The 19,507-nt window shown below is 46.0% G+C and overlaps 1 protein-coding gene and 1 non-coding gene across 8 annotated transcripts in view; both read right to left on the reverse strand.

Moving 5' to 3' along the window:
• The window catches only part of RNF41 (ring finger protein 41), a 28,028-nt gene that overhangs the window by 4,500 nt on the left and 4,021 nt on the right, over window positions 1–19,507 (reverse strand). The window contains exons 2-5 of one of the 7 annotated variants that reach the window (XM_021922509.2): window positions 18,290–18,474; window positions 5,162–5,274; window positions 4,192–4,257; window positions 858–1,129 (exon numbers count right to left, since the gene is read on the reverse strand). In XM_021922509.2, the coding sequence (XP_021778201.1) occupies window positions 858–1,129; window positions 4,192–4,257; window positions 5,162–5,251 (428 nt within the window). In that variant the 5' untranslated portion in view covers window positions 5,252–5,274; window positions 18,290–18,474. Of the gene's footprint in view, window positions 1–857; window positions 1,130–4,191; window positions 4,335–5,161; window positions 5,275–6,535; window positions 6,589–18,289; window positions 18,475–19,507 lie in introns of those variants that run through there. The other 6 variants (XM_003906586.4, XM_021922510.2, XM_003906585.3 and 3 more) reach the window with 6 other exon arrangements.
• Window positions 7,473–7,576, reverse strand: LOC116268986. The gene has a single exon (XR_004176313.1). It is a non-coding gene; the product is annotated as a U6 spliceosomal RNA (small nuclear RNA).

Raw genomic sequence — 19,507 nt, forward strand, 5'->3', positions numbered from 1 at the left:
TTAGTCGTTTCCAGTTTGAATGCTATTTATTTATTTATTTATTTATTTATTTATTTTTTGAGACAGAGTCTCGCTCTGTCGCCCAGGCTGGAGTGCAGTGGCGCGATCTCGGCTCACTGCAAGCTCCGCCTCCCGGGTTCACGCCATTCTCCTGCCTCAGCCTCCTGAGTAGCTGGGACTACAGGCGCTCGCCACCGCGCCCGGCTAATTTTTTGTATTTTTAGTAGAGACGGGGTTTCACCGTGGTCTCGATCTCCTGACCTTGTGATCCGCCCGCCTCGGCCTCCCAAAGTGCTGGGATTACAGGCGTGAGCCACCGTGCCCGGCAGTTTTTGTATTTTTAATAGAGACAAGGTTTTGCCATGTTGGCCAGGTTAGTCTTGAACTCCTGGCCTGAAGTGACCTGCCCACTTTGGCCTCCCAAAGTGCTAGGATTACAGGTGTGAGCTAACACACCCCTCAGCTATCAACATTTAGTCAAATATTTCATAACTCACAGAAAGAAAAAATAGGGTCAGAGGAAATATGAGAAGGCTGGCAATTACAGCAGTCAAACTGACAAACAGAAAGTAGTATTGGACTGAAAGGGAAGAACAGAGTCAATCAATCTTTAGTGTTATTATACAAATTTACTGAATTGCTGTGCCCCTTCTTTTGTTAAAGCAAGAGCAAAATTATTATAGTTGGAAAAGCAGCAAGAAAGTAAGATCTTAGAGCAGGGAGCCAAGGAGGCTAAGAATACTCCTTGCCAACATGCCTAAGAGACCTCCTCAGCTAGTGAGGAGGGCATCCAGCGATAGGGGCATAAATGAGATGGCCCTTATCCATGTGGGGCAGAAGAAGGGAACAGATCTCACCCACAGCCCTGTTCACAGGTCACAGGCCGTTTCGGGTTGTGCTCACAGTCGCTGAGGTGAGACATGAGGTTGTCAAGCCGGACAACGGCACTACAGCCAAACACAGCGTTGTCACAGGCAATCTGCAGCTTTGACAGCATGTTCCGCATGATCCGAGGTACCGGGCGCAGATGGGCGACCGTCACAACACTACGGTCCACTGGACATGTCTGTTGCTGAGAGAACCACTGGGTGATGCAGGCGTTGCAGAAAGCATGTTCACAATGAGGTGCCTAGAAGAGAGAACAAGGCAAAAGGGGCATAAGGGAATTAGCAGGACCTAAGAGCCTGGATATGATAACTCTACAAAGCCAATCATGCCTTTGAGCAGCTTCTACCGCAAGAGGTCCGTTGGGTCAAGCAAAGTATAGATCTACTATGGGCAAGGCATTGTAGGGGACAGGCTTAAGATATGTTTCCTGCTGGGCACGGTGGCTCATGCCTATAATCCCAGCACTTTGGGAGGCTAAGGTAGGCACACTGTTTGACCTCAGGAGTTTGAGACCATCCCAGACAACATGACAAAACCCCATCTCTACAAAAGTTACAAAAATTAGCCGGTGTAGGCCAGGCGCAGTGGCTCATGCCTGTAATCCCAGCACTTTGGGAGGCCAAGGCAGGCGGACCACGAGGTCAGGAGTTTAAGACCAGCCTGACCAACATGGTGAAACCCTGTCTCTACTAAAAATACAAAAAAATTAGCCAGGGGTGGTGGCACACACCTATAACCACAGATACTCAGGAGGCTAAGGCAGAAAAATCACTTGAACCCAGGAGGTGGAGATTGCAGTGAGCCAAGACTGCACCACTGCACTCCAGCCTGGGCAAAAGAATAAGACTCCATCTCAAAAAAAAAAAAAAAAATTAGCTGGGCATGGTGGCACGTGCCTATAGTCCCAGCTAGTCAGAAGGCTGAGGTGGGAGGACGGAGGGTGGCTTGAGCCCAGGAGGCGGAGGTTGCAGTGAACCAAGACTGCACCACTGCACTCCAGCCTGGGTGACAGAGCCAGGACCTGTTTCAAAAAATATATATCTATGTTCCCTGTGCTCAAGATTAAAAATGAGTTGTGAAACAAGACAAACAAGTAAAATGTTATATAACAATAAGAGATATAAATGATATTCCAGGACAATAGGACAGATGACACAAGGCAGCCAATTATTAATTGCCATCTGGATTGCACACACAATAATTGCCAAAAATGTCCAGAGGAGGGTGAAGTCTTTTCAGGCTAGCTCAATCACGGCAGGTATTTATGAAGAGGACCAAATTTGATATGGTCTTGAAGGATAATTCAGATGATAGATTTAGAGAGCAGGAGGACATATTTACTGGCAAAAATTCAATGTCAGAAAGCTAGGCCAGGCGTGGCGGCTCACGCCTGTAATCCCAGCACTTTGGAAGGCTGAGGCGGGCGGATCACGAGGTCAGGAAATTGAGACCATCCTGGCTAACACAGTGAAACCCCATCTTTACTAAAAATACAAAAAATTAGCCAGGCGTGGTGGCAGGCGCCTGTAGTCGCAGCTACTCGGGAGGCTGAGGCAGGAGAATGGCATGAACCTGGGAGGTGGAGCTTGCAGTGAGCCAAGATCATGCCACTGCACTCCAGCCTGGGCTAAAGTGCGAGACTCCATCTCAAAAAAACAAAACAAAACAAAAAGAAAGCTAAATAAGGCCGGGCACAGTGGCTCATGCCTGTGATCCCAGCACTTTGGGAAGCTGAGGCAGCCAGATCACTTGAGGTCAGGAGTTTGAGACCAGACTGGCCAACATGGTGAAACCCCATCTCTACTAAAATTACAAAAATTAGCCACACATGGTGGCGCGCCCCTGTAATCCCAGTTACTCGGGAAGCTGAGGCACGAGAATTGCTTGAACCTGGGAGGCGGAAGTTGCAGTGAGCCAAGATCGCGCCATTGCACTCCAGCTTGGGTGACAGAGCGAGATTCTGTCTCAAAACAAAACAAAACACTTTAGTTTCCCATTACATTTTTTTTTTTTTTTGACAGTCTCACTCCTGTCGCCCAGGCTGGAGTGCAGTGGAGTGATCTTAGGTCACTGCAACCTCTGCCTCCCGGGTTCAAGCGATTCTCCTGCCTCAGCCTTCCAAGTAGCCGGGATTTTAGGCTACTCCCACCCCACCCAGCTAATTTTTTTTGTATTTTTAGTAGAGATAGGATTTCACCATGTTGGCCAGCTTGTCTCGAGCTTCTGACCTCAAGTGACCCACCTGCCTCAGCCTCCCAAAGTGCTAGGATTACAAGCGTAAGCCACCATGCCCGGCCTGTCAACTTCTTCATAACCATTCTAGCTAAACCTGCCACCCCTGCATAAGCATACAGAATGTACTACCTTTTGTGTAACAAAGAAAAGGAGGTGTGAAAAAACACAGATATATTCATATATACATATGCATATACAAATACATATATATGCAGACATCTATTCATATTTGCTTGTATCTGCCTTAATACTCACTGGAAGGATACCAAAAAAACTAATAAAAATAGTTATCTGTGGGGGAATTAGGTAGACAGTAATAAGGACAGAAGTGAGAATTCTCACCGTATACCTTTTTATACTACTTTGATTTCTGAATTATGTTCATTTTTCACCTATTCAAACAATAAATAATTATGATGTGGGGAAATCAGCATCCCTAGCAGGAGCCTTCTAACCTTAGAAATGTGTCCGGGAACCTGGCATCATGAGGGTTGCCTGCTCTGCTTCTCAGAAGGTAAAGCCTGGAGGTAGATGGGTGGCTTCTGACTAGACTGTCACCAACTACGACTCACCTTACCATAAGTGACTTGCCTAAAATGATAGTGCCAGAAAACAGACAAGGCCCTGCCAGGGTGAGGAGGGAACCTGACACACCCTGTGACCTCCTGACACTACTACTTGATGACTTGCTCCACACCCATCTAATATGCCTCTAATGGCAGCAGATTGCAAAGGCCTAGAAAGAAGACAGGTCCAGAGCTGGTTGCCATTGGAATGTAGTCTGAATTTTATTCAGTTCAAGGCATCAGTACTCCTTTTGGAGTACTGGGAGAAAAAATAAACTCAAAGGCTCAAGGGGAGCCCCTGGGAGTTAGGTAAGCAGTGAATGGGGGAAGGGCCATGAAACCTCATTGCCTAGTGTCCTGGTTTGGAAAATGTGATAATCTCTAGATAGCCAGGAGTGAGAAAGGATTAATTGGTATTTACAGAATGAGGGCAATAAGGATCCTCGAGGATGCTGTCCCAAGAATACAACTCTTAAGGATTCACCTCACTCATTGTACTTGCCTGGTAATCGTGAGCTTCTCCTCGTACTTGCCCCAGGATGATACAACTGACTCTGGTCTGGCAAGGCTGGCAGAGAAATGACCTATTGAAGGTGGCAGCTTTCACATCAAAATGCAGAGTGCATGGCTGCATCAAAACCTGGTCTTTTCAGTAGATCCCAGGAAAAAAATAGGTCAGTACATACAGTTCCCCACTTCCTATTTGCTGTTTTCTTTTCTTTTTTTTTTTTTTGAGATGGAGTCTCACTCACTCTCGCCCAGGCTGGAGTGCAGTGGTGCAATCTCAGCTCACTGCAACCTCCTACTCCTGGGTTCAAGTGATTCTCCTGCCTCAGCCTCCTGAGTAGCTGGGACTACAGGCACGTACCACCATGCCCGGCTAATTTTTGTATTTTTAGTAGAGACGGGGTTTCACCATGTTGGCCAGGCTGGCTCTTGACCTCGTGATCCACCGACCTTGGCCCAAAGTGCTGGGATTACAAGCGTGAGCCACTGCGGCTGGCCTTCCTATTTGTTAGATAGTAGGCAGGTAGAAAAGGCCTGCAGGGAGACTGGCTGATTACCTGAAGCACAACGTCATAAAAATGCAGAGAGAACTTATTAGGAGAGTCCAGAAGTTCAATCATGGACAGGAAGATGGAACCTAGTAAGAGTTCCTGTAGAGGAAAGGAAGCTACCCAGCTACTATCACAAGACAGAAACAAGCAGCTGACCATTTTACAGGAGAAATCTTTCAGAGTGACCTTAGAAAAAAATCTGAACCACTGGATCTCTGTGGCATCCACCTCTAGATTGATTCTGGAAAGCCTTATTCTTGTAGTCACCATTACTCCTTTGACCTAAACCTCCATTGGGTAGGGGTAGAGAGAAAAACACAGTGACTTCCCCATGGGTCCCACTGCCCATGAATATTTTCTACTATTTCCACTGCTACCTGTTGCCCTACCAAACCTGCCATCAGACCAACTCACCTGTACTGGCTCCTCCAAGACTCCACTGCAAATAGGGCAGATAAGATCTTCGTCAACATCCCCCTGGAAACGGGTTACATCATACCCCATGTCTCATCACTGAAACCCAGGTCCTGAAAGGACAACAGCAAACAGAGACCAGTTCAGAAAAAGCCTACAAATATGTGACAAACATAAACTCATTGTCAAGATCCATTCATTTATCCAACAAATATTTATTGGAAGTCTACTATGCAGCAGTCATTTGGCTCGGTGGAAGCTGACTCAAGAAATTTAATTCTAAGGCACAGTGGCTCACGCCTGTAATCCCAGCACTTTGGGAGTCCGAGGCAGGTACATAACCTGAGGTCAGGAGTTCAAGACCAGCCTGGCCAACATGATGAAAACCCATCTCTACTAAAAATACAAAAATTAGCTGGGCGTGGTGATGCACATCTGTAATCCCAGCTACTTGGAAGGTTGAGGCACAAGAGTCACTTGAACCCGGGAGGCGGAGGTTGCAGTGAGCCGAGATTACGTCATAGGTCTCTAGCCTAGGTGACACAGTGAGACTCTGTCTTTAAAAAAAAGAAAAGAAATGTAATTCTAATGGGGAAGACATTATGTAAGCACACATTTAAAATATAAAGTGATAAATACTCAGAGGAGACACAGGACCTTATGAGGACAAGAGACATGAATACCTAACCCAGGCTGAAAGCAGAGGGTGGTTTTGATAAGTTTTCCAGGACTGGGTGTCACCAGAAATGTGTCCTGTAGGGCAAGAGTTAGCTCAGTGTTGGGGGAGCAGGGCATTAGTGTAATCCCAGCACTTTGGGAGGCTGAGGTAGGCGGATTACCTGAGGTTAGCAGTTCGACCTCACATATAAAAGGGCACATAAAATAGCACATCCAAATGCCCAGAAGAGGGCATATGATAGGTTCAGAGAATTTCAAGTGATTCAAGAAAAAGCTGACCTGAGAGGTGGGAGGGAGGGCTTGTCAAGAGACAAGGCTGGAGAGGTAAGCAAGGGCCATGCTGTGAAAAATCTCTGAGGAGTTTGGACTTTATTTTGAAGGGTATGAGAGAGCCACTGAAGGACTTAAAAAAGAATGTGATAACAGTTCCATTTTAGAATCAGTATGTTAACAGGGGAGAAATGGAAGAACATCTAAGTCAGAGAGTGACAGTGAGTCTGAACTCAGGTGGTGGTGGTGATGGGGATAAAGAAGAAGAAAGGGCCGGGCATGGTGGCTCATGCCTTTAATCCTAGCACTTTGGGAGGCCAAGGCAGATGGATCACGATGTCAAGAGATCAAGACCATCCTGGCCAACATGGTGAAACCCCATCTCTACTAAAAACATAAAAATTAGCCGGGTGTGGTGGTGCGTACCTGTAGTCCCAGCTACTCAGGAGGCTGAGGCAGGAGAATCACTTGAACCCAGGAGGCGGAGGTTGCAATGAGCTGAGATTACGCCACTGCATTCTAGCCCGGTGACAGAGTAAGACTCCGTCTCAAAAGAAAAAAAGAAAGAAAAAAAAAAAGAGTGAGGTCCAAAAGAGCAAGGACTCAAACAGCAGCGATAGTGCCATGCTCCTTCTTTGGGTTCCCAAAGGTCAAACCCAAAGAAGAGGTAACTAAACAACTGGCCGGGCGCAGTGGCTCGTGCCTGTAATCCCAGCACTCTGGGAAGCCGAGGCAGGTAGAGCACGAGGTCAGGAGATAGAGACCATCCTGGCTAACATGGTGAAACTGGTCTCTACTAAAAATACAAAAAATTAGCCGGGCATGGTGGCAGGTGCTTATAGTCCCAGCTACTTGGGAGGCTGAGGCAGGAGAATAGCGGGAACCCAGGAGGCGGAGCTTGCAGTGAGTGGAGATGGTACCACTGCACTTCAGCCTGCGCGACAGAGTAAGACTCCGTCTCAAAAAAAAAAAGTTGTCAAGGGGTTGGAGAACTTACAGGAGGGAAGACAACTGTCGAAAGTTACAGACAGACAAATCAGATAAAGAAAACAAAGAATTGCTGGGATGTGGGACGGTGGATACCACAGTAAAGCAGTTCCATGGAGCTGGGAGTTGTGGAGGGTAGTTTTAGTGTAGCACTGAAAGTGAAGCCAGACTTCAGTGACACAAAGTGAACAAGAGGTGAGTTGGAGAGACAGGGACCAAAGACACACTCTGTCAAAAGCTTGATTTTTTGGTGGGTGAGCATTCTCAAGGAGTTTATTTGGGCAGACTCAGGGTAAGGGTCCTGTACCTAGAAGAAGCTGCTGGCCCTCGTGGTGGTAAAGTGTTGGCTTGTGCTGGGACCTTGTGTGGCCGCAGGAAAAATATGGAACACTTCACAGATTTTCATGTCATCCTTGCACAGGGGCCCTACTAATCTCTTTATCATTCCAATTTTAGTATATGTGATGCTGAAGTCAGCACTCAAAAGCCTAATTTCAAAGGAAGGGAAATTGAACTAGCTAGAGGGGGAAAGGAAACTGAGGAAGTGGGTTGTGTGGGGGTGTTCTTCCTTATGGTGAGAAAGGCTTAAGTGTCTTTATGTACCGAGAGGAAAGTACAGGGGAAGAGGGAAAGATAAAGACAGGAGAGAATCTGGTCACTGAGGTAGCAGTAGGGAGATACAGAATTACCTTAAACAAAAACGAGATAATTCTAAAGCAGGAAGGAAGGGAAAATGGTAAACAGAGGTCAGAGGTCCAGAGACAGGTTTTCAAAAAATCATACTGATAAACTTGTAAAAATCGGGCCGGGAGCGGTGGTTCATGCCTCTAATTCCAGCACTTTGAGAGGCTGAGGCTGGCGGATCACCTGAGGTCAGGAGTTCAAGACCAGCCTGGCCAACATTGTGAAACCCTGTCTCTATTAAAAATACAAAAATTAGCCAGGAGTGGTGCCACGTGCCTGAAATCCCAGCTACTTGGGAGGCTGAGACAGGAGAATCACTTGAACTCAGAAGGCGGAAGTTGCAGTGAGCCAAGATTGCACCACTGCACTCCAGCCTGGGGGACAGAGTGAGACTCTGACTCAAAAAACAACAACAGCTGGGTGCAGTGGCTCACGCCTATAATCCCAACACTTTGGGAGGCTGAGGTAGGCAGATTACCTGAGGTCGGGAGTTCAAAACCAGCCTGGCCAACATGGAGAAACCCTGTCTCTACTAAAATTACAAAATTAGCCGGGTGTGGTGGCACATGCCTATAATCCCAGCTATTCGGGAGGCTGAGACAGGAGAACTGATTGAACCCGGGAGGCGAAGGTTGCAGTGAGCCGAGATCATGCCATTGCACTCCAGCCTGGGCAACAAGAGTGAAATTCTGTCTCAAAAAAAAAAAAGGCCAGGCGCAGTGGTTCATGCCTGTACTCCCAGAACTTCGGGAGGCTGAGGCGGGCGGATTACCTGAGGTCAGGAGTTTGAGACCAGCCTGGCCAACATGATGAAATCCCATCTTTACTAAAAATACCAAAATTAGCCGGGCGTGGTGGCACATGCCTGTAATCCCAGCTACTCAGGAGATTGAGGCAGGAGAATTGCTTGAGCCTGGGAGGCGGAAGTTTCAGTGAGCTGAGATCCAGCCACTGCACTCCAGCCTGGCCGGATCTCAGTCTCGACAGAGGGAGACTCTGTTTCAAAAAAAAAAAAAGATAAAACAGGGTGCCTACAGTTCTACATGTGGACTGATCAATATGGACACAACTTTTCTTCGCTACTTAAATTAATGCAACCTCAGACTGCTTAGCGCTATTGTAGATGACAGCTACTGCTACTTTCATAGTCCAAACAAATGCAAAGGGCTGGGAAGAAGGGAAAGGGGCAAGATAAAAGGTCAAGAGGAGGAGTTGGCTGAGATAGCTACTACCTGAGAGCAAAAATATCCCCAAATATCCACAATTTATCCATTAAACTGCTGACTTTATAATATTTACCTCAATGAAATAAATTGTAATTTATCTGTAATAACTATAAAATTAATCAGAGAAAAAAAATCCTTGCTGCCCTTAAAATGCACCAGGTATGGAAAAATTCCAAGATATACTGTTAAGAGAAAAAAGCTAAGATACAGAATAGTATATGTAAAGTACACTACCACAAATACGAAAAACAACATGTAGGTGTGTATGCTTACATGTGCATGGAACTCTCCAGAAGGATAAACAGAAAACTGCCAACAGTGTTTGCTGCTAAAGAGGAGGTACAAAGAAACAAGGATGGGAGGTACAAAGAAACAAGGATAGGAGGGAATTTTTAATTTCTCTAATTATCCCTTTATACCTTTGAAAAAGGTTTTCTCTGTGTGTGTGTGTGTATTCACTATTCAAATTAGTAAATAAATCTATAATTACACTAAACTGTGAAAGACAGACTTAAGGTTAAAACAAAAAATAAGAATATCCACTCAGGCCAGGTGTGGTAGCTCACGCCTATAATCCCAGCACTTTGGGAGGCCAAGGCAGGTGGATCACCTGAGGTCAGGAGTTCAAGACCAGTCTGACCAAGATGGTGAAACCCCATCTGTACTAAAAATACAAAAATTAGCCGGACATGGTGGTGGGCACCTGTAATCCCAGCTACTCGAGAGGCTGAGGCAGGAGAATTGCTTGAACCCAAAAGGCAGAGGTTGCAGTGAGCCAAGATCGTGTCATTGCACTCCAGCCTGGGTGACAGAGCGAGACTTCGTCTCCAAAAAAAAAAAAAAAAAGAATATCTACTTTATGTTTTATACACTATACATGTCATATGTCATATAACACATACAAATATAACATGTCATGTACTGACACACATATAACATGTCTGGGAAAAAAATGTACTCTTGCCAGAAAATGTTGATCAAATTAACTCATAACAAAAACCACAAACTGTCCTCAAAAAGCATATACCTTTCTACCTAGTAATCTTACTTCCAGAAACTTATCCTAAGGAAATAAACGAGGGTGCGGGCCAGGCGTGGTGGCTCACGCCTGTAATTCCAGCACTTTGGGAGGCTGAGGGGGGTGGATCACGAAGTCAGGAGATCAAGACCATCCTGGCTAACACAGTGAAACCCTGTCTCTACTAAAAATACAAAAAATTAGCTGGGCATAGTGGCGGGCGCCTATAGTCCCAGCTACTCGGAAGGCTGAGGCAGGAGAATGGTGTGAATGCGGGAGGCAGAGCTTGTAGCGAGCAGAGATCACGCCACTGCACTCCAGCCTGGGCGACAGAGGGAGACTCCGTCTCAAAAAAAAAAAAAAAAGCCGGGCGCGGTGGCTCACGCCTGTAATCCCAGCACTTTGGGAGGCCAAGGCGGGCGGATCATGAGGTCAGGAGATCGAGACCATCCTGGCAAACACAGTGAAACCCCGTCTCTATTAAAAAAATACAAAAAATTAGCCAGGAGTGGTGGCGGGCGCCTATAGTCCCAGCTACTCGGGAGGCGGAGGCAAGAGAATGGCGCGAACCCGGGAGGCGGAGCTTGCAGTGAGCCGAGATCAGGCCACTGCACTCCAGCCCGGGGGACAGAGTGAGACTCCGTCTCAAAAAATAAATAAATAAATAAATAAAATAAACAAGGGTGCAAAAAGAATTATAATAAACTGCTTAAGCATTGTCATAGTAAAAAATCTATCCAGCAGAATTCCTTACATCCATAAAATGCAACATCATGTCAAATTAACATGACCTAGATATATTTATTTCATATTATTTATTTAAACTATTTGTGCTGGGTACAGTGGCTCACACCTATAATCCCAGCACTTTGGGGGGCCAAGGCAGGAAGATCACTTGAGAACAGAAGCTTGAGGCTACAGTGAGCCGATTGCACCACTCTACTCCACCCTGGGTGACAAAGTGAGATCCTGTCTCTAAATAAATTGTTTTAATATATTTATTATATAGAAATAAAAATAATTTATTTATATTTATAGATATCATCTATGCTATCATGCTATTTTTTTAAGAGACAGGGTCTTATTCTGTTGCCCAGGCTGGAGTACAATGATACAATCACAGCTCACTGCAGCCTTGATTCTACATATATAATTAAATAATAATGAAGCCAGCATTAATTGAGCATTACTATACGGCAGACAGTATTTTAAACATTTTTTGCCAATTAACTCATCTAATCCTTACAACAGCTCTAGAAGGTTGGGACTATAATTATTCACATTTTACAGATGAGTAATAGAGGTGCAAAGGTTAAAAAGCTTTTCCAGAATCATACAGCTAATAAGTGGTAGAGCCAGATTCAAACCCAGACAGACTGGCTGCAAAGCCCAAGCTTTTAACCACTTGGCTAAATTGCCTCTCAAACTGAAATACACAAGTGGCAGAAAGAATATGTATAGTATAGACCCATTTTAATAAAAATAACTTGGCTGGGCGCAGGGACTCAAGCTTGTAATACCAGCATTTTGGGAGGCTGAGGCAGGTGGATCACCTGAGGTCAGGAGTTCGAGATCAGCCTGGCCAACATGGTGAAACACCATCTGTACTAAAAATACAAAAAAATTAGCTGGGTGTGGTGGCATGCACCTGCAATCCCAGCTACTTGGGAGGCTGAGGCAGGAGAATCACTTGCACTTAGGAGGCAGAGGTTGCAGTGAGCCACGATCATGCCACTGCACTCTAGCCTGGGTAACAGAGGGAGACTCTGTCTCAAAAATAAACAAAACAAAAACAAAACAAACAAAAAAACTTAACAAAAGAAAATAAATGTAGCGTACACATTTTAAAAATCTAGGGCCGGGGCTGGGTGTGGTGGCTTACACCTATAATCCCAGCACATTGGGAGGCCAAGGCGGGCGGGTCACCTGAAGTCAGGAGTCCAAGACCAGCCTGGCCAACACAGTGAAACCCCATCTCTACTAAAAATACAAAAATTACCCGGGCGTGGTGGCAGGCACCTGTAATCCCAGCTACTCGGGAGGCTGAGGCAGGAGAATTGCTTGAACCAGGGAGGCGGGGGTTGCAGTGAGCCGAGATCCTGCCATTGTATTCCAACCTATGGGGGACAAGACTGAGACTTCGTCTCAAAAAAAACAAAAAAAACCCTTAGGGCCTGCTGTGGTGGCTCACGCCTGTAATACTAGCACTTTGAGAGGCTGAGGCGGGCGGATCACAAAGTCAAGAGTTCAAGACCAGCCTGGCCAACATCGTGAAACCCCATCTCTACTTAAAAAAAAAAAAAAAAATTAGCTGGGCATGGTGGCACGCACCTGTAGTCCCAGCTACTTAGGAGGCTGAGGCAGGAGAACTGCTTGAACTCGGGGGGTGGAGGTTGCAGTGAGCCGAGATTGCACCACTGCACTCCAGCCTGGGCAACAGAGCGAGACTCCATCTCAAAAAAGAAAAAAAAAGAGAAAAAAATATAGGACCAGACGCGGTGGCTCATGCCTGTAATCCCAGCACTTTGGGAGGCCAAAGGGGACAGATCACCTGAGGTTGGGCGTTCAAGGCCAGCCTGACCAACATGATGAAATCCCATCTCTACTAAAAATACTAAAATTAGCCTGGCGTGGTGGCACATGCCTGTAATCTCAGCCACTCGGGAGGCTGAGGCAGGAGAATTGCTTGAACCCGGGAGGCAGAGGTTGTGGTAAGCCGAGATCGTGCCACTGCACTCCAGCCTGGGCCACAAGAATGAAACTCCGTCTCAAAAAAAAAAAAAAAAAAAAAAAAGGCCAGGCGTGGTGTCTCACGTCTGTAATCCCAGCACTCTGGGAGGCTGAGGTGGGCGGATCACGAGGTCAGGAGATCAAGACCACAATGGCTAACACAGTGAAACCCCGTCTCTACTAAATAAAATACAAAAAATTAGCCAGGCGTAGTGGCGGGTGCCTGTAGTCCCAGCTACTCAAGAGGCTGAGGTAGAAGAATGGCGTGAACCTGGGAGGCGGGGCTTGCAGTGAGCTGAGATTGTGCCACTGCACTCCAGCCTGGGCAACAGAGCAAGACTCCACCTCAAAAAAAAAATCCAGATGTAGGCTGGATGAGGTGGTGCATGCCTGTAATCCTAGCACTTTGGGAGGCCAAGGCGGGTGGATCACCTGAGGTCAGGAGTTCGAGACTGGTCTGACCAACATGGTGAAACCCCATCTCTACTAAATATAAAAAGTTAGCTGGGCGTGGTGGCGCATGTCTGTGATCTCAACTACTTGGGAGGCTAAGGCAGGAGAATCGCTTGAACCCGGGAGGTAGAGGTTGCAGTGAGCCGAGATAGCACCACTGCACTCCAGTCTGGGCAACAAGAGCAAAATTCCATCTCAAAAAAAAAAAAAAAAGAAAAGAAAAAAAAAATCTAGATGCGGAGATTACACTTTCAATCTAGGTCACATATTTCCACAAGATTTAATTTTTTTTTTTTTTTTTTTTGAGACAGGATCTCGCTCTATCACCCAGGCTGGAATGCAGTGGTACCATCACAGCTCACTGTAGTCTTGACCTTGGAGGCTCAAGCAATTCTCCTGACTCAGTCTCCTGAGTCGCTAGGACCACAGGTGCTGCCAACCACACCCAGCTAATTTATTATATTTAGTAGAGACAAGGTTTCACTGTGTTGCACAGGCTAGTCTGGAACTCCTGGGTGGGAGGATTGCTTGAACGCAGGAGGTTGAGGCATCAGTGAGCCATGCTGGTGCTGGCTGGGTGACAGAGTGAGACCCTGTCTCTGGAAATAAAACAGTTATCCTTGGTGTAAGGAGCAACAATTAAAATAACATTAATCTAGGCCAGGCCCGGTGGTTCATGCCTGTAATCCTAGCACTTTGGGAGGCCGAGGTGGGCAGATCATTTGAGGTGAGGCATTCAAGACCAGCCTGGCCAACATGGTGAAACCCCATCTCTACTACAAATACAAAAATTAGCCAGGCATAGTGGTGGGCACCTGTAATCCCCGCTACTCAGGAGGCTAAGGCAGGAGAACTGCTTGAACCCAGGAGGCGGAGGATGCAGTGAGTCGAGATCAGGCCATTACACTCCAGCCTGGGTGACAGAGTGAGACTCTGTCTCAAAAACAAAACAAAAAAATTAAACTCTTCTCCTTGTTGCTATGAGGTAATGTAGAAAATAGGCCTAGAGGCCGGGCACGGTGGCTCACGCCTGTAATCCCAGCACTTTGGGAGGCCGAGGCGGGTGGATCACGAGGTCAGGAGATCAAGACCATCCTGGTTAACACGGTGAAACCCCGTCTCTACTAAAAATACAAAAAATTAGCCAGGCGTGGTGGCGGGTGCCTGTAGTCCCAGCTACTTGGGAGGCTGAGGCAGGAGAATGGCGGGAACCTGGGAGGTAGAGGCTGCAGTGAGCCAAGTCAAGCCACTGTACTCCAGCCTGGATGACAGAGAGAGACTGTCTCCAGAAAAAAGAAAGAAAGAAAGAAAGAAAGAAAATAGGCCTAGAGCTTGTACTATGTTTCATTGAATATTTTTTCTTTTCTTTTTTTTTTTTTTAAAAGACAGGATCTCATTCTGTCATCCAGGCTGGAGTGCAGTGGCACAATCATGGCTCACTGCTGCCTCAATCTCCCAGGCTCAAACGACCCTCCCAACTCAGCCTCTTGAGTAGCAGGGACTACAGGTGTGTGCCACCATACCAGCTGGTGTATATATATATATTTTTAATAGAGATGGGTCTCACCATGTTGCCCAGGCTGGTCTTGAATTACTGGGCTCAAGCGATCCTCCCACCTCAGCCTCCCAAAAGTACTGGGATTATAGACGTGAGCTACTGTGTCCAGCCGTCTTTTCATTTTAAAGCAATGCTAATAATATTGTCTTGAGGAGGAACACAAATTCTGAAAATTTTTCTTAATGGGATTTCAGGAGATCCCATGTCCCCCAAAATAAACAGAAAAGAACTTGCCTGAGTTGGTGCAGAGATGGCCACAGAGTATGGGAACCCACCAGCCAAATTAGGAGCTGTAAGGTTCCCATCATAAAGTCACTATTTTCAAACCTGCAGAAATGCTAAACAATGTTATTCCTAAATCTAAACCCCTCTTTGTCTTTCTGGAGGTTCTGCTTTATTCACCTTTTTATAACTGTACCCTTTCAGGGATGTGGCCTTAAGAATTAAGGGGAAATTTAGATTTCTAATCTGGTTAGGGTATTTCCTATTTGTCATCTATGGGAAACCAATGTTGACATGGTTATACGCAACCTTGGAAGTCAGCTCTAGACTAGGCTGCCTTGCACTGCCCCCAGGCAGACAATCTCAATCTATCAGGTTAGGTTTACTTGACTATTCCTTCTAATCTCTGGGATTCTTGACACTGCAGTGGGTTGTCATAGGGAAAGGTTATCATTCCAGGGGGGATGCCTCAAAATAATTCAGCTGCTCACTGCCCTGGGGCAGTAGCCCTTAGTAAACCTGAAATCACAGGGACCTCAAGAGTCATAGCCAGTGACCACAGCCACTGGAAGCGGTTTCCTGGATATTGTCCTTGGGTGTAGGATAGGAAAAGGCCTTAGGAGGTTTTACTCAAACCTGGGGAGCTGAATTGAAGTACCACTGAAGTGTCCCTTGAGGCCTTACAAGAGTTCTGCCAACCTCCCTTATCTGACCATACTAAACCCAAAATGAAAACTGCACTTCCAGTCTCCTATTCCATAGGCCAAATCCAAAACAGGTAACTATGCTACTTTACCTCCTCAGTGTTATACTGGGATATCTCTTTATTCCCGGTCAGCATTATAATAGAATAATTTTTATGAAGGAATGCAAGAGCCTTATCAGACCCCTTTCTACGCCCTTTTAACTTACTGTTGTGGTTGTTTTCTCTGGTCTCCCACTAGAGAAAGCTAGGGATTCACATTTTTCCTAAAGGACATTTATCCACACTTATTCAGGATTTCTTGAACCCATAAGCATAGATGAAACCATGCACATTCATTCATGCACACATGCTTAGAGAACCATTAGAGAAGTCACTCTAACCCATGATTTACATTTTGGGTAGCTGGGCATGCTGCCATCAATTTTGTGGCAAAAACATAAGGGCAAAAGTCAGGTATAAGTATGCAGTCTCCCATCTACCATTCTCTCTCCTCTATGCCCTGAATACAACAAAGGTGCAGAGGTCTGAGGATTCTCCAGCTCTGATCACTACAATTAAACACATAGAGAAAGGGCCCTATAACCTGCCCTGATCTAAGGAAACAGATGACTCCTAGAAACTTCAATGTGGTCAAAAAATTAGCTGGCAAAGGATCTCACAGGTGTCTCTAAAACATTTCATCATATCTCCCTGTGTCCCAGTGAATAGTTCTGGAAAAAAAAAAAAACTGTTAGGAATCCAGAAAGCCGAGTCCTAGTTCTAGCTTTATCACTAACCAAATGTATGACCTTGGACAACTTATTTGGCCTCTCTGGGCCTCAGTTCCCTACATGAAATGAAGCATCCTGGGCTACATAAGTTCTAAGGTGCTCTATAAGTTCTATGATTCTAAGATTCTAAGATTGAGCATATAAAACAAAAATAGGCCAGACTGGTGGCTCACGCCTGTAATCCCAGCACTTTGGGAGGCCGAGGCAGGTGGATCATGAGATCAAGAGATTGAGACCATCCTGGCCAACATGGTGAAACCCTGTCTCTAATAAAAACACAAGAAATTAGCTGGGTGTGATGGCACGTGCCTGTAGTCCCAGCTACTTGGGAGGCTGAGGCAGGAGAATCACTTGAACCCAGGAGGTAGAAACTGCAGTGAGCTGAGATTGCACTACTGCACTCCAGCCTGGCGACAGAGCAAGACTCCATCTCAAAAAAAAAAAAAGGAAAAAAAAGATAAATTAATGGGGCCGGGCACGGTGGCTCACGCCTGGAATCCCCGTACTTTGGGAGGCCGAGGCGGGTGGATCATGAGGTCAGGAGATCAAGACCATCCTGGCTAACATGGTGAAACCCTGTCTCTACTTAAAAAAAAACACAAAAAATTAGCTGGGCGTGGTGGCGGGCGCCTGTAGTCCCAGCTACTTGGGAGGCTGAGGCAGGAGAATGATGTGAACCCAGGAGGCGGAGCTTGCAGTGAGCAGAGACCATGCGCCACTGCACTCCAGCCAGGGCGGCAGAGCGAGACTCTGTCTCAAAAAAAAAAAAAAAAAAAAAAAAAAAGATAAATTAATGGGTAATTATGTTATAAAAGGTATCCTGGCTCTAACACTAAACTGACCTTGCTCTCTCCAAGCAGCTCTTAACTTTTTACGTGAATGGAAGAGATCTTTTTCACTTAAGCAACAGAACCCTTAGACTGAAATCACTTCCCCTCTTCGGAACTCAGTTTCCTTACTTGTGAGATGAGTTCTGTCTAATTCCAGAATGCCGTGGATCATACTGAATTAACCACATGGGGATTTTAAAGTTAGGTCTCTTTAGTTTTAATTTATTCAATTTACAAAATAATCCAGAAGGCATATAATTCTTCAAGAACTCATCTAATGTCTAAAAAGAGGCCTGCCAGGCATTAAAGGCCAGCAATGACCTCCCAGTTGGTCAGCAGCTCCAAGCACTATTTGTGTGGTTACCCCAAACTTCATCATCCTAAATACATAATCTCCTTATCAATAGAGACATAAAGAAGAAATACGTGGCTGGGCGCAGTGGCTTATATCCATAATCTCAGCACTTTGGGAGGCCAAGGTAGTCGGATCACCTGAAGTCAGGAGTTCGAGACCAGCCTGACCAACGTGGTGAAACCCCATCTCTACTAAAAACACAAAAATTAGCCATAATCCCAGCTATTTGGGAGAGTGAGGCAGGAGAACTGCTTGAACCCAGGAGGTGAAGGTTGCAGTGAGCTGAGACTGTGCCACTGCACTCCAGCCTGGGTGACAGAGCAAGACTCTGTCTCAAAAAAAAAAAAAAAAAAGAAGAAGAAACACATAATCCTTGTCCTCAAACTAAGGTATAGGCTTGAGCCCAATGAGTACATAGGAAAAAAACACACAAACGTATTAAGCAAATACTTAACAAGTAAAAGCTAATAATTAATGTAAGTTGTAAAATATACAGAAAAGAACAAATGGTACAGATTAATCACAGAAAGCTTTCTGCAGAAAGAAGTTTTAAGAACTGGGCTTTCAAGGGCAGAAGGAATCCCAAGTGACAGAGAAGAGGGTTAAGGCCTGGAATGGGATTCTGAATCAAAGCTCTTTACCTTTCAAGTGTTGGGGGGCAGGTTCCCTGTTCACAAGGCTCCAACCCCCTGATGCCTCCACTCAGTGCCACTGAAGAGATTCTCCCAGTAACCCATCTTGTTGGCTATTCTCCGACTGAGTCTTCCTTCCCAGTGACAAGCTCCATCACCCAGGGGATGAATGTGATGTCACAATCAGGAGTACTCTAGTAATAGAAACAAGGAAGAGAAAGGAGAGTCAGGAGAACTACCTCCACTTGGCAAGGAGACTGGACAGATGGATCTGGCAGTTGGTTGGAGAGGATGAGACAACTCCATTAAACACTAAGTTTTCAGTGCTAGGCAAGTAAGACTACTTTCTAAGGAGGGAGCTCACCAGCTAAGGAAGCACACACACAGGGTCCAGTAGATTTGAACATAGTTGGGAGGAGGAAAGAAAAGGACAAGAGGAAAAGCAGAGAAGAGGAGTTGTTGGAGATTTACGATTCTTTTATTCAGTGCACATAACTACCAGTAATAACGATTCCAAATCTGTGACTACAAAACGCACAGGTCCGGCTGGGTGCGATGGCTCACGCCTGGAATCCCAGCATTTTGGGAGGCCGAGGAGGGTGGATCACCTGAGGTCAGGAGTTCGAGATGAGCCTGGCCAACACGGCAAAACCCCATCTCTACTAAAAATATAAAAATTAGCCAGGCGTGGTGGTGGGTGCCTGTAATCCCAGCTACTCAGAAAGCTGAGGCAGGGAGAACTGCTTGAACTCGGGAGGCGAAGGTTGCAGTGAGCTGAGATCGTGCCATTGCACTCCAGCCTAGGCAACACAGCAAGACTCCAACTCAAAACACACACACACACACACACACAAATGCATAGATCCATAATACATTACGTGTACAGGATGATGCTTTAATGCAGAGGTCCCCAAATCCCCAGATGGACCAGTACCAGACTGTGGCCTATTAGGAACCGGGTCGTACAAAAGGAGGTGAGCAGGAAACAAGCAAGCACTGAGGCCTGAGCTCCATCTCCTGTCAGATCATCAGCAGCATTTGATTCTCATAGAAGCACGAACCCTATTGTGAACTGCACATGCGAAGGATCTAGGTTGCCCACTCCCTATGAGAATCTAATGCCTGATGATCTGAGGTGGAAGAGTTTCATCCCAAAACCATCCCCTCGCCCACCATCTGTAGAAAACCTGTCTTTCACAAAAAGGCTGGGGACTGCTGCTTTTATGT

Source organism: Papio anubis, chromosome 9 (genome assembly GCF_008728515.1).
Source record: "Papio anubis isolate 15944 chromosome 9, Panubis1.0, whole genome shotgun sequence".
Taxonomy (NCBI): domain Eukaryota; kingdom Metazoa; phylum Chordata; class Mammalia; order Primates; family Cercopithecidae; genus Papio; species Papio anubis.